General features: G+C 51.3%; 1 protein-coding gene across 1 annotated transcript in view; it reads right to left on the reverse strand.

Moving 5' to 3' along the window:
• The window catches only part of CTNNBL1 (catenin beta like 1), a 53,513-nt gene that overhangs the window by 19,771 nt on the left and 19,053 nt on the right, over positions 1-14,689 (reverse strand). Inside the window, exons 7-11 of the mRNA XM_086474568.1 lie at positions 14,397-14,488; positions 11,439-11,511; positions 11,117-11,175; positions 10,257-10,405; positions 3,901-4,082 (exon numbers count right to left, since the gene is read on the reverse strand). Of these exons, the coding sequence (XP_086330694.1) occupies positions 3,901-4,082; positions 10,257-10,405; positions 11,117-11,175; positions 11,439-11,511; positions 14,397-14,488 (555 nt within the window). The remainder of the gene's footprint in view (positions 1-3,900; positions 4,083-10,256; positions 10,406-11,116; positions 11,176-11,438; positions 11,512-14,396; positions 14,489-14,689) is intronic.

A 14,689-nucleotide genomic window follows, 5' to 3' on the forward strand; every position in this document is an offset into this window, starting at 1 on the left:
ACAGACAAGGCGCCACAAAAGCCTCAGCCAAGCTACGCTGGGTCGTACCTTGTACGCGGAGCTCGGACTCGCCACCCGCCTGGATGGCGCTGCCCGAGGGACCGCAGTCCTTCAGCAGGAAGGCTGCAGGGAGCAGCCAGTCACAAAATAACCACGGAGCACCCAGGGGAACCAAACGCATTCCTGCAGTAACCCCTGTCACTAACTCTCCACCTCCCACAACCTGCCTCGCCTGCCTCCCGTCCGCTCCCCAGCGCGCCAGCAGCACCTAAGGGGCACCCACCCACCCACGGCACGGCACGGCCTCACAACCCAGCCCTACCCGAGACACGCCACCTCCTGCACCGACGGGCTACTGCTCTCCAGGGCTGGCCGGCCTGGCTGGACACTCACAAGTGTTTTGACCCCACAGGCACAGGAAAACTGCAAGCTGCTTCTGTCTTCAACTGCAAAACACTTCTGTTTGGAGCTGCTTCACTGCCTCAGAAAAAGGGAAATTGCTTCAAATGAGATTTTACTCCCAAACCTAATACCCTCAGAAATACATCATAGTCTGTACAAAGTCAGGCAAAATTCGAGTGTAGATCACGTGTAGCCAGACACCACGAGCCCAATCTTCAGGCTCAGATCATCCATAAAGACGGTTAAGAAATTTTCCCTTTCTTCTTTCCTAATTACATAGTGTATATAAAGCATAAATACGTGCAGTTTGGATTTAAATTGTTCACCGGCTCCCTAGAGTAAAATAATTTTTAAACACTGACAGTGTTTAAGATGTAGCTAACCAGCACTGCCACCTTTATGCTCGCTTCTAAAAACAGAGAGAAATACACTACAGAAAAGTTATTTTTATCAAGTTTAATTTAGATCACAAATTTCTGTAATAAACAAAAGCTTGCCAAGTCACATTGAGATTTTTTTTCACCAGGGTACTTATTATTTTGTCACATTCAGAACACCTCCTTCAAGACAATAAAATAAACATTATTTTTTATGGACTATCTCTTACGTAAAAAGCAACGCTCTATAAAACAAAGGCAAGGGGAGCATTTCCCTACCACCACCAGGCACATACAGAAATCCCGTGCTCCAAAGACAGCACGTCAGAGGCCAACAAGAAGTACCTGCAGGTAACCAGGCTCAGGCACCCCCGAGCCCCGCCGGGCCCGGCGGCCATGTGGCACGGGGCAGCTGGGGCACAGGGACGCCCGGGACAGGCGGAGGAGGTCGAGGCTTGGGCGGCGAACGCTCCTGGCAGAGCGGTTTGGTACCTCACCCAGCGCTGAAGCATTTTAACAAGGTGTTGTCCTTTAAGCAGCTGTAATTAGGCGCCAGGGTTAATAGCCCATTAAGAATTCCCTGTTCTGCAGCACAACCACGAGTGTCTGTCCCGACACAGTCTCAGTGGCATCACAGCGAAGGCGTTCCCAGCGCAGCTCCTTAGAACTGCTCTTTAATAAATACTGATGCCTCTGCTACAAAGCCATTCGAGTTAATCCTTTAAAGGAGCGTGTTCCCCCGTTTGACACGCACACAAGCGTTCTCCTAGCAGAAGAGGAGCGTTCTAATTAATTTTTAGTATTTTTTGTTAACAGTTTGAGCATAGGATAAAGCTTTTACAAGAACCAGATGACAAGAGAAGGCGGAATACTAGCATTCTTTTTGATGAATAAACGAAGAGCTATGCAGAGAGAAGTGTGCTCCTGGGACCAACCCAGCGCAGAGGGCACCGATCCTCAGTCGATGCATTCCTGTTCAGCCAGCGGCTCACAGGAGCCGGCCATCAACCAGCAGTGCCCCCGAGCACAGAGCAATTACTGTATTGCTGCTGCAACATTTGGCAAAGTAAAAACATATACTATGCTGCTTATACACGTGTCAGGACAATGGCTGTGACAGGCTCCAGGGGAACCCTGTTAAACATCTCAATTAACTCCCGTCGTTAGAAATTCAGTAACTCACCTGCCCAGCGATGCAAAACAAAGAAAATTGGACTTACTAGCACAGCGTTTTAGGGAGAGTTTATTTTAACAAAACTGATTTCTGGGCTCATGTTAATGTCCTCCATTTCTTCTGAATATTAATGAGATGGAGGTACAACACGAAGCCTGCTTGCACGTGTCGCTCCATTTTCCCGAGGGCAGATTTGCTTTCTTTCCCATCACAGAAATAGCCAGGAACCGACCCTGCGAGGGCTTTCCAGGCTGCCACCTAATCCTCACAGCAGCCAAGACTGCACACGGATGTCATCTGCAGTCTCAAGACAAAGCAGGTGAGACAGAGATTAACTCACTTTCCCAAACTGAAAAATTAAGTCAATGACACGAGCCACAGACCCAGATCTCTACTCCGAAGCTCGTCTTCCAGCTTGAGCTTCCTCTCAGTAAGAATTAAACCACCTTATATTCACACTGCAAATGAAGATTTCAAAACATCCCCTAAATCCATCATCTAAGCGCAACTGCACTCCCTGCAATTTCATTACACAAACCCCAGAACACACGACAGCGTTTCTTCCTCACCATTATCTGCCCGAGACAAGCAGCACAATACCGACAGATAAGGCAGCCGGGACTGGCAGCCGGCGCGTGAAGCATCCCCGCGGCCGGGCTCAGGCGAGCCCCTTCTCTCCACCCGTGCCAGGAAAGCAGCCGCCGCCACGCGTGCACACGCCGCCCACGGCGCCGCCAACTCCGGCATCGACCCACCGTCCCGCCGCGGCCCCGCCGCCCCTGCGGCGCAGAGCCCCCTCCGCAGCTCCGGCGGCCCAAGCCCGCCGAGCCGAGCCGCTGCCCGCCCTCACGGAGCGCTGCCACCTTCCAACGGCGGCGCTCGGCGACAGGCGCAGCCGCCAGCTCACCGCGGGCACAGCTTTCAAGAAGAAAACAGCCGCTGGCTGAATTTGTCCCTCCTCTTCCTCACCTCCCTGTCCTCAGGAAGGAGGAGAACAGGCAGAGGCCCCCCCGGCTGCCCCCAGCGCCCGGCCAGGTCTGCAGGAGGCAGCACCTCCCCGCCTTGGCGCTGGGCAACGGCGGGACATCGGGTTCCACCCGAGCTGCGAGGACAGCACCAAAGCAGAGTGTCTGGCTTTAGAGCTCCCATTTTGTTCCCGTTTCCTTCCATTTCCCCTTGGTTTGCTGCAAGACTTAAGGATGGCCACTAGGCAGGCCTGAGACCCACTCCCACCTCTTCAGCTTCCGGCAATATTTACCCCATAAGGAACCGCGATGAGTAACGAACTGGCACAAAACCTCAGGCATCACTGGCAGTATTTAAAGCTTCTTCCCAGACATAGTCAGTTATCAACAAAATGGAAAAGATAATGTCACCAGAAGCAGGCGGGACTGACCCTAGATTCAGTTCAGCATAAGGTCCTGCAGTAATACTCCACGGGAGATTTCTGTTTAAACAGAGTTTTCCAGAGGAGAAAGGAAAAAAGAGGGGGAAAAAAAAAAAAAAAAAAAAAAAGAAAAAGCAACATCAAAAGCATGCAGTTTATTTCTGCAATGCCTGATGTTCATCGAGTCACACTTCAGTGCTCAGAGCCATGAAAACACTGCTTTTGAGGTGACATTTGTAGTTGCCTCATTACTCTTTTCAAAAGAGTTTTGCATCAAAGAGTCAGAGCTTCAAACAACAGGCCCTACAGGAGTAAAATAACTTATTAACAGCACATGAAACGGAATCGCCAGGAACCGCTGCTCCCAAAACAAGCGGGGCAAGCGTGTCAGCGACAGCCAGCCTGCGACAGCGGGCGGGCAGGCTGCCGGCCCCGACCGCTGCGGGAGGAGCCCTGACGAGGTGGGTGCTGTGCCCTGCCCTCCTCCTCGCAGGTGCTCTTCAGACCCTGGCCCTCCATTCACCTCCACCCCAACAGGAAGGATCCGGAAGCACGCCTACCTTCGTGTTCTTTTTCCGTTGTTCCAACTTTCTTTATCTTTTTGGGTGATTTCATGAAGAGCGGAAAGATGGTCCTCAGACCCAGAATGTCAACAAACTTGTGACAGTTGTCTGTGCCCTCCGGGCCAATCATGGCGTGGTCCAGCACCTTCAGGGCACTGCTGCGGGAGATCTTCTTCTCTCTGTGGAGAGAAAGAGGCAAGTCAAACTCTTCAGGGACATGAGGGGTTTTGGACGACCCTGCTGTAAAGAGACAGAGTGAAAAGGGAAGTACCAAGAGTCTCAGCACAAGCTCTAAGCAAGGTGTTCTTCGAGAAGCCAAAACATTCTATCGACAAATACTCTTTTCAAACCTGTGGCTGAGAATATTCTCTTGGTTATTTGTTTCTTAATGTATTTTTATTTTCTATTTTCTTTTTATTTCATTTCATTTTATGTATTTTATTTTATGGGTTTATTTCCTTATTTTTTATTTCTTGGCTATTGAAGAAGTTATTTCTGCACCACCTCACAAACACCAGCACAAAACGGCAGGGGAGACCGGGTTGGGTACACACGGCAAATACTGTCACACCAAAAAGATCAGCATTTAGATCTAGCAACAATTCAGCTTAATAAAGGAGTAAGTTTGGCAAGCATAGCTTGGTGGTCAGCTATGGTGGAGAAAATCCAACCTCCAGAAGTCACGTCTGGAAGGATGCAGATGGATTCTGGGCTATTCTGTTTTCATGTGAGTTCAGAACGCTGATGCTGGTACCTCACACCAATAACATACAGATGGTCTGGAAACGAGCTCCCAAGGTCCTGTACCTCTCAAATCAGAAACAGAGGAATTTATAATTCATCCAAGGGAAAATTTAAAATATCTCATGAAACGAGAACTGAAAAAGCTGTCGCTAAAACAGCCCATAAAACCAACAGACCAGGTAAACGTCAGCAGGAGCTAACGTGAGCTGCAGAACGAGAGCCCCCGGCGTCCCCAAAGGCCAGGCCAGCCCAGGAGGACGTTCTCCTCGGGGCAGGATGGTCCCAAGCCCCACCACCTTCCACCCCAAGCGCATGGCAATCTCCTGATTTTCTCTTCTCCAAGATAATTTATTCTCTAACAAATACCCAGCTACATGCACAGAGAGAAACACATCCCCCAGAAACCAGCTGTGCTCCTCCCCGGCGAGGCGGCGGGAGAACAGCTCTGACACACCCCAGCTGCACCGCGCTGCCACACGGCGCTCGGATGTCACCGCGGACCTGCCATAAGGACCCAGCAAGATCAAACCACCGAGGCAGCTCAGTCCCTCTGTCTCCTCCGGGAGGTGGCAGCTCCCACCGCTCTCCCACTCCCCTCACTCGCTGCCGAACAACGCCGTGCGGGACCAGCCTGCCCGCCTGCCCACGGCGCCGGCTGGGCCGCCCGGGAGCTGGTCACCCCAGCGCCACGTCCGTCAGCAGCGTCTTCTCAAAGCCCAAGCTCCAGGGAGCTGTGGAAAACACCTTCCCTTCAAAGGCCCAACTTGGTGCAGCCCTGGCAACAGGCAAACTAAACCCGTGTATTAGCAGCCAGCCTAAAAAAGTGACTTTGCCCAGCGCGGCCGCGGGTGCCTCCGACGGGCACGAAGCGGCTGCTGGAAGCACCACGGGCGGCTGGGATCTGGTGCAGCAGCGAGCTCCTCCACGAGTGAAGGGCAGTGCAGGAGGGTGCCTCAACACCCCCACCTCCCCTCTACAGGGAGCTAAAAATAAAGTACTTCTTAGGCCAGACAATGTAAGAAATGTTTTCAGGGGAAGTAATTGCATATTGATCAGCATTTAGGAAGGCTGCACAGAGCTGATCTCTGGAATATTCATTTGGTTTAAGTTCAGGCTTTTAGAGATCAATAGCTGCTTGACTGGTCTGTCTAGAGTTGATTTTATTTGAAATATTTATTCTGCCAGAGGGCAAGCAGTTTATCTTTGTCTCATCTGTGCTTATTGAGGTAACTTTTAGCTGAACACTAATTCAGAGACAAGCATACGTGAGTATCACCCAACAGGAGTGACCTCAGCCTTCACAGGGAACTCTGCATCACAGCCTTACTGGCTAACCATCGTTTTCCTCCTTTTAATACCTTTACATCCAAGAGACGCTTCTGGTACATTTGCTATGTTGAAAAGAAGAGGTGCTAACATTATTTGGACTTTCCACAGTAGCAAAACACAATCTCTCACTTTCCAAAATACCAGCGAAAGCAGAACACTAGATATTTCCTGGAAAAGTGCTGCACAAAATGGCTCCGTTTAATTAACCAGAAGATTTACTAAAGAGACAGTCTAAGTTTCCACGGGGTCATTAGGAACAGCAGGACAAGAAAACATAAAAGGATTTTAATAATCATAAAAAATATACCCTGAAATAGCTACAGCCAAGCTTCAGGGAGCTGTACAGAGCGGTCTGATTTTGCTGTACAGGAGCAAACGCTTTTTTGAGGGTCAAGCAAAGCCACCAACAGCTGCAGAACAGAACACCGGGCTGGCCAAGGGACGTTTCCGTAAGCTCCCGTCGCTGCATTTGTCTGCGTGCATACCCATGCGCCTGCAGCTCATAACTGGGAAAGCCACACGTCATTTTGCCTATGCAACAGAGAATCTTCTTGACACATCCCCTGGGAAGCGAGTGGCGGCATCTCCTCCAAACCTTAACACAATTTTACAGCAAAAGCAATAAGCTTCCTGTCAGTGTGCGCCAGGGAACTGCCATTACAAGCCTGGTTTTCTCTTTTTTTTGGCTTTGCAAGGTAAACTGCATTTAGGTTACCAAGGCAAGGCTGAGGGACTGTGCACTAAAAAGTGCTCCTGACCTAAAAAAACATATTGAATTTAATTCTATGTGACATTTATAAACTTTCCACCGGCAACTACCGCCTTGACAAACCGTCTTATTTCTGATAACGACACTCCACAAAACAAACGAGGCTCCATCGCTGCAGAGATGCAAATCAGGTAATTATATGTAGACACCTGTGCTCCATCCCACTTCACAGCTTCCTACCGCCTGTCTGCTGCCACTGGCTCCGTCCTCCTCAGCCTGGATCTCCCCAGACCCTTCTGCCCACCTCCCACCCCCGCGCGGTGAAGCTCCGCTCCCAGAGCCCAGCTGTGAGCCCGAGCCCACCGCGCCACGGCACGTCGGCCACGCCGTGCTCACGCGCCGGCGTCACCGCTGGCTCCCCACAAACCAGCACAAGTTCACACGGCACCACATCACCCCCCTTCGCTGCTGGCCGTGCGTTTTACAGCCCAGCACAACCCAGCACAACCCAGCACAACCCAGCACAACCCAGCACAACCCAGCACAACCCAGCACAACCCAGCACAACCCAGCACAACCCAGCAGCCCTGTTTCCATCACTGTCTGTAGGGATCCCCCGAGCACGGCGAACGCGCGGCTGACAGACGCTCCGCTTCTCCGCAGGTCTGTGCGCGTGACCGTTACGAAGAGAACAACGCGGCCAGATGCATCGGGCAGCACTGGATACAGAATGCTGTGTTCCCTAAGACAGTAACGGAGATTCAAGCCTGATATCTTTATTCTCACACAGCTTATCTATCTCACATCATGTCAATAAACTTTCAACTTTGCTTACTTGTCCTTTCATCCGCACAGACTGAGGTACAATGATTAACCGCCTTCAAAGTAAAAACCAAAAGTAACAGATGTCTCCCCACAGTCTTCAGAGGACACCGACAGGAGAGAAAAATATTGTGCCTTGTTTGTGGGCGAGGTGGTCAATCACAATTGAACGGTGTTTCTGTTCTTTGCTGTTTATCACGAAGGTAGGAAGAAGACACAGAAGTGTAACGCTCCCGGGCAGCTCTCTGGATCACCACTATCCAGGTTCACCCCCTACTTCCAATGCCAGCCTGCGGGTACCAAAGCAGTGCTGTCCCAGAAAAACTGAGCACCTGTAAGAGCTTTTGAGCACACGCCAAGAGAGCTCCCAACGATCACAGAGGTTAACAGAACGAAGAGCCCTTTAGTATCTCCTGGATATTAGCGTATGTGAAAAACCCAGCAGCAAACAAACGCCGAAACCTTGCAGCGTCAGCTCCCAGACACTCTGCTCTGTTTGGTGGTTTGAAAGCTACAGAAACGTGCTCTGTTTTCCTCACCAAGTGCTAAGGCCAGCAGAGCTTTCCACCTCCCATCACACCGCGAGCTGCAAAAGCAAGGAGCCCCCCTGGCAGCAGCCGAGCACACCCAGAGCTTCTCCTCCCAACGCAGGCACCTTCTCCCAGCACACATTCCCTGATCTCCATCACAAACCAGGGCTTTTACCTCAGGCTTCTCCAGCGCTCCCCACAGAGCACTCGGCTCTACATCACTCACTCTCTTACTACCGACAAGGCACAAAAGTGGAACCAAAGCTGGTTTTCAAGAGGTGCCAAGAGACGGCAGAGCTTAGCGCCGTGTGCCTGCGGTCTGGAGATCTGCCCTAACTACTTAAACAACTCACTGCAGCCGTGTCTGTCTCGCCCACCAGAGGCAAGCTTACAGCACCGCTAGGGAAACACCACACCCACCAACGGCAAAAGCCTCAGGACGGCACTGCGGCTCCGACCCGGCAGCCAGTCTGAAGTGCATGTGCTGAGAATCACCATTTCACGTGTTTTCGGTTACAGGCATGATCACCTGTGTCAGAACCCTGAGGTTTCATTCGATAAGAGTATTGAGACAAAAAAAAAGAAAACGGTGTAAATGGTGTATAAAAATGAACTGGCACCTCAGTAACACAGACAGCGTGAAATCCTAAGAAAAGCGGTTGGCAGCTCTTCAAAAGCGGAAAAACATGAATCAGCACTAAAAGTAACAGCTTAACGCTTTCAACTCTAGTCTGAAGACACTGTCAGAAGCAAGGAGTTTACTCTCTCTGTTCAACTAGGTGCTGCTCTCCCCAAATGAGATCTGCAATGTAGGACACGTCAGGGCCAGAAGGGAGCTGGTTTGGGGACAAGACTCAGCCAACTACCAACTCCCCGTTTGCTCAAACAGCCAGGTTGTTCTTACCTTTCCACTTATCTGAACTAGCTTAGAAGAGTTTAAAAAACCCCAGGCAATCACCTGTCAATACAGCCCACGGTTAGGGCCAGCAGTCATAGAAGCTTCTAGAAAATACACCGCGAATTGTTACTTCTTTCCATTGTCACTTCACCAATAATCCCTTTCAGACTCTAGAATAAGTCAGGTTCCTCAGAAACAAAAGACTGAGGTCTTGGACACTCCTTCCAGTAGACAGAGCTGCTGCTGGCAGTCAAGTCATGCTTTGTCCCTCCTAAACCCTCACAACTACAGGGTGGGAGTGAAATGCATCCAGGGAGAAATTTTCCTCGTGTCATAATTTTCCAGCTGGGATCCTGGTATGGAGAGTGGTAAACAGCGGAGTCCAAAATGGGGAAAAAGCTATTAAAATCCAAATGCTGAGTCCCACCCACACGGCACAAGAGCTCCAAGTAATTAGTTCTGCAAGGCTAGCTTAGCAGCTTAGTGCTCGAGGCAGAGGGAGGCTTCCCCCTCGTTCTTAGTTTTGGAGCTTTTCTTTCATTAGCCTCAAGAAAACCCAGTGTTCCCATTTGAATAATCCACGTTTGGTTATTTATTCGGTTCCCCGCTGCTGCGCAGTACCCAGCCGTGCGCTGCGGGAGGACATCGCTCCTTGTTGGCGCTGGCTCCCCAGCGCCGCACGCAGCCCGGCACACCGGGGCGAGCCGGGGAGAGCCCTGCTGCCGCCTGGGGTGAGCGGGCAGCGCGGCTGACACAGCCCAGCACCGGGCTAGGGAGGAAGAGCAGCGAGGGAGCAGGGAAGCCCCGGAGATTCTCGGTGTGGGAAAACACGTCTGAAGAAGAAACGCGTACTTATGCCCACTGCACAAAAGCAATTTTTGTATCAACATCTACAAAAATCCACCAGCTCAGAGGATACACAACACAGGGAAGCTTGAACTGGGGAACAAAAGGGAAAACGTTTTCCCTCGAGACGTCCAAAGGTTCTCTCTCACCCTCATAGGGGCCTTTTAAATCCTCAGAGGATTAGCAGCCTGACCTACAGCACTGTTTCATCTGGGTGTTGGCCACACAGATCTGCACTGCTACTTTCCAGCAGCTATGGTAGCAACCCCAGTGCTTAGGAAACAAAGCTGAAGACAAAGAATGGAGCTTATACGCCTGCGAAGGTCCAACTCACATGCTGGAAAAAAGAAAAAGACAGACAAGTATGCCAGGACAGAGATCCTATAAATGGAAAGCCAGCAGCATCTAGCCAGAAGGTGTGCTGGTACATCAAAAGCAGGCCAAAAAAAAGTAAATCACAGAGTCATCCGGGTACCTAAGCATCAGATTCATCAGCTGTAGACCCTCGCCCTTCAGGAAGCGATCGCGATTGGAACTGAGCATGAGGCAGGAGCAGAGGGAGTCAAACAGGTTCTCCATCATTTCCTGTTCTTCTGCGGTACTAGGGTTGTGTCGTTTAAACACCTGCAGGACAAAGAAAACAAAATTACCCCAAGATGGAGGGCGCAATTTGGTCCACACTGTCGCAGAGCATTCACAAACATTTCACACCACAAGCCTGCAGCACCTGACAGGCAGGAGGCAGCAATCCCACCCGCCACTGATGCATTCTCGCCCCTAGCTCTGCCCGACCGTACCGCAAACCTGCAGCAGCCTGACGCAGGACGTCAGAGACCACCCAGGGCCTCAAAGGGAAAGGCAAATTCACCCGTTGTGCCCTTCACAAAACCATGTGGACAACCCCGTCACCAGAGAACTCCCGGGTGCCACGCGCACCTGAGGGTGCTGCAGGCAGGACCACCCCAAGAGACAGAAGTGCAGATGAACATGGCACCTTCAGCTCGCTCCGGCGGAGGCACGATGCAGCCCAGTGCTTGGAGCGGGGAAGGCCGGAGACGGCCAAATTCCAGCCCTGCCTACCTCCAACTCGCCATGCAGTTGTAACAGAACAATTTAACTACCGCATGCCTCAACGTTAACATCTTTAACACAGTGATGAACCCCACTTACTGCGGATGATACACTGGTGTGGAAGTTATTCGGGGCCTGTGCCACCACTAAACGTAAAGCCCCGCTGCATCTACAGGCTGCCAGGACAGCGCTACACCCAGAATCCGCTCCACCTCCCGACACCCAGCCTGCTGGCGGCAGAGAGGGCGTACGCGAATTACTCACAGATAACTGCTGAAGCAGCACATCGATCCCATCCAGCTCCCCAAGCAATTCTCTGTTGTCTAGACGGAGGTGGGGGGAAGGGGGAAAAAGAGAGAGAAAAATGAAGCTAACTGTCAGATTTTACAGCCATCTAACACTGATACATCAGCAAACAAAATCAATATGGCCTGACAGAGTACAAAAGCTGCAGAGAAAGAGAGGGTGCACACGCCTGCAAGAGAGCACAAGCACAAGGAACCCGAAGGCAGAGGAGTGCTGTTGTGATGGGAAAGCAGCCCGGATCCCACCCTAACAGACTATCGGTACCAGAGGCACGTCTCACCATCATTATTCTGGAGCAAAATGGCCAGCACCTCACTGCAGTACAGCTTGTTGGCATCGAAAGGCATCTTAGCCTGTTGGAGAAGATGAACAAGAGACCCGTCAGGACACGGCTCCCCGCGTTTCACTGAGCTGAAGAACACGTTAACCAAACCACAAGTGTACGAGCCACGCTCAAACCAAAATACAACCGCGGGAATTTTGCAGCACGCCTCAGTGACGGCCACTAGTGACTCTCCCCAGTTCAGGGGTGATGGGGGTGTGCGCTCGTGCACACCTGCGTAGAAACCCAGCTCTGGTCCCTCACGCTTCCTACGCAAGTTGGTTTGACCAAGTTGGCTCAAAGTCCCTGAGAACAGCCTCCAGTTGTTTGCAACACGGAATCTCTTTCCCGTGACAAGCTTTCCATGATGTTATAGGAGTGCGTGGGGCTTATGTCTATTCTGAAAGTCTGCACCTGCCACCAAAACCAGCATTTCAGAAAACACATCACAGTAACATTAAACAGTAACTGCCCCGGTTTTGTATGAGGATCACAACGTCAGAATCAGAAGAACATGAGATGGGCTTAGTCTGCACAGCCACTTAACTTCCATTTCATATATTCTCTCCATATTCATATAAGCTAAAAAAAAAAATCATAATGAAACCAAACTGCTGAATTTGAAGAAAAAAAAATCCTGAAGTGGGATTCTGAACTGGATGCAATGGTTTTGTGTGTGCCAAAGGTGCTTCATCGACAGAAACAGACCAAACGTTCACCGATGGGATACCACCACTGGTTTACTGAAGGAATTCATAAAATAAACAAAACCCTTCTAAAAATCATCAGTTACCACCTATTTGTATTGACTGTTCAAGAGGGGAAAAAAAAGCAAACAGTAAGTACTAGGCATAAAACACACCATTTGTCACCTGCGATTTTTTCCCCAAATGCACGACTACCTGCAGCTCGACTGAGGGAACCCGCCTGCGCAAGGCTGCGCCTGGGCCAGTTATCCCGACCGGCTACCGGCGGAAAGGCCACCGCCACGAGCACCACACCCCACCAAAACATGGAGAGCAGGAAGATCCCAAACGCCCCAGAGCCTCGGCTTCAAACAAAGCTCTTCGCTCCAAACGATCCCCCACCGCTCTGCAGCAGCCCCGTCACCCGCCCAAGCAGTCAATGGCACGGGCAGGGGACGGCGGCAGGCGCTCGGAGCGGGGCGGCTCTGCTGGCCCCGGTCACGGCGCGGGCCAACCGCTGTCCTACGGCAAGCGTTAGGAACCGGCGCGCCGTGCTCCCAAGGCCGCACACAACATCAAACCCGGCTCGAGTTCGGAGCAGCGAGCTACCAAGCTCTCCACCTGAGCTCTCCCAGGCAGCCCTGACAGTCAGAATGCGACCTGAAATGGAGCCAGGACACAGAAACCGCGCTCTGTGCGGCGTGCCAGATGTCCTCTCCGACACCTAGACTGAGCCCTGGTCTGAAAACTCACCCCACAGAGGCTCTTCAGCAGCACGAGGCTCCACCCAGATGCTGCGACCCTGGTTTAATCCTACCCACACCTGACAGGGCGAGAGTCAAGAGCGAGCGTGGCCAACAGCAAAGGGGCCTGGGCGAGGGTGTCACCGGCTCCCCCGCGCCGCCTGACCACCCAGCCCAGCGCAGCCAACGCGGCACAGGCCAGGGCAAAGGAGAGACACCCTCAGCACCCGGGCTCGGGCGCCCTGAACACTCCTCTGCTGTGGCTTCAAGCAGGGGAACCCACGCTGGGATCACTTTGCTTTCCCAAGATCCCAAGTCCTTCAGCCGCCAGAGTAATTACAAGGCAGGCAGCAGTACGTACCTGCCTGGAATAAAATCAACTTCACTTTGTTTTTAAGCAAAGCGTAATGACAAATTACAGGTTACTGCTGCCAACAAGTCTAGGAGGTGCACAGAGGGGTACTGCACACTTACAAGCTGGCAGAGTACTTCTTTGACTCAGCGGCCCTCCAAACACAAAGACATTCAAGCGCAGAGGTGACAATGCCTCACTAACAGGGTTAGGAAAAGCCAGAATTTGTTTGCTGAATTTCCTCCACCAGCTCTGTCAGAGAGCTGAACTCATTCCTTTCCTACCGTATTTTCCAGGGAACATTTAGGTATCTTTTCACACAAGACAGAGTTAAACTGTGTAACTCTCTGCCACAGGATGGTAAGAGCATCAAAAAGTAATTTTGAATTCAAAAGGCGATTAGATGAGTTCAAAGAAAGAGCCACCACCAGCAGCAGTTAAACAAAGACACCACTTGGAACTCGAAAAACTGTTAGAAACGTAGGAAGCAAAGGCATAAAATGGTCTTTCTTAGTTTCCCCGCTCACTGGTCAGCTTTTGCATTCCCACAGGTCTCAGCCGTGGAGCAGAAATCCACCACAGAAGAAAGACACCTCCCACTGTAAGGTGTTCACAACGCAACGACAAGAGAGAAGCACGCCCATTTAACTGAACCCGCTGAGGATACAAACCCTGAATTCTAACTTTTTCTCCTTAACTTGGCTTCTCCAACACAGGGACGTGTTACCAAAAAGAACTCCCACAGAAACAAGTGAAACCCAACGACATTCAAGAGGACTCAACATCAGACACTCTTCCAGGCAAACGCACAAAAATGAGCGTACTTCTACCCAGCCTTGCACCGCACGGTGTAGAGCTTCTTACACGTAAAGCCAACTCCTCCAATTTTGCTCGTTTACAGGAAGTTAAAAGGGAGACACTTCCCAGTTTGAGGCGAGCTTTGAACCCACTGTATTCACAAATGTTAGAACTTTGCACAAAGACAAGCCACGCAAACAGAAAGAGACAGCGATAAATAGCCTCTGGGCCTTTAATATTGTGCCCAACACCATCTCGAGCACACCAGGTTCCAGACCAGTGGCCTGTCAGTTTTTATTGCGACGTCTCCCAAAGGACAGCAGGAAAACAAGCTCACCTTCAGCCTCTTGAGCAGCCACTGCATGAGGCCCTGCTGCGCAGCTTCTGTGCACATCTCTGGTCGGAACTCTGCCATGTTCTCAACGATGGCTGAGGAGAAAGACACAGAACACGGACGTTTTCCCCCAGCCGCCTTCAGCTCACGCCCATATCACACTGCTTTGCCAGGTCCTTCCTAGGGCTGCACTGCACTTCTCAAAGTTACACCTCATTCCCAAAACTACCTTTTCCTGAGCGAGACGCAAGCTCAGGTGTGCGACACCGTCTCGGTTTTTACCCTGCCCACACAGT

The sequence above is a fragment of the Leptosomus discolor genome, chromosome 17, assembly GCF_034619465.1.
Source record: "Leptosomus discolor isolate bLepDis1 chromosome 17, bLepDis1.hap2, whole genome shotgun sequence".
In the NCBI taxonomy this organism is placed as follows: Eukaryota; Metazoa; Chordata; class Aves; order Leptosomiformes; family Leptosomidae; genus Leptosomus; species Leptosomus discolor.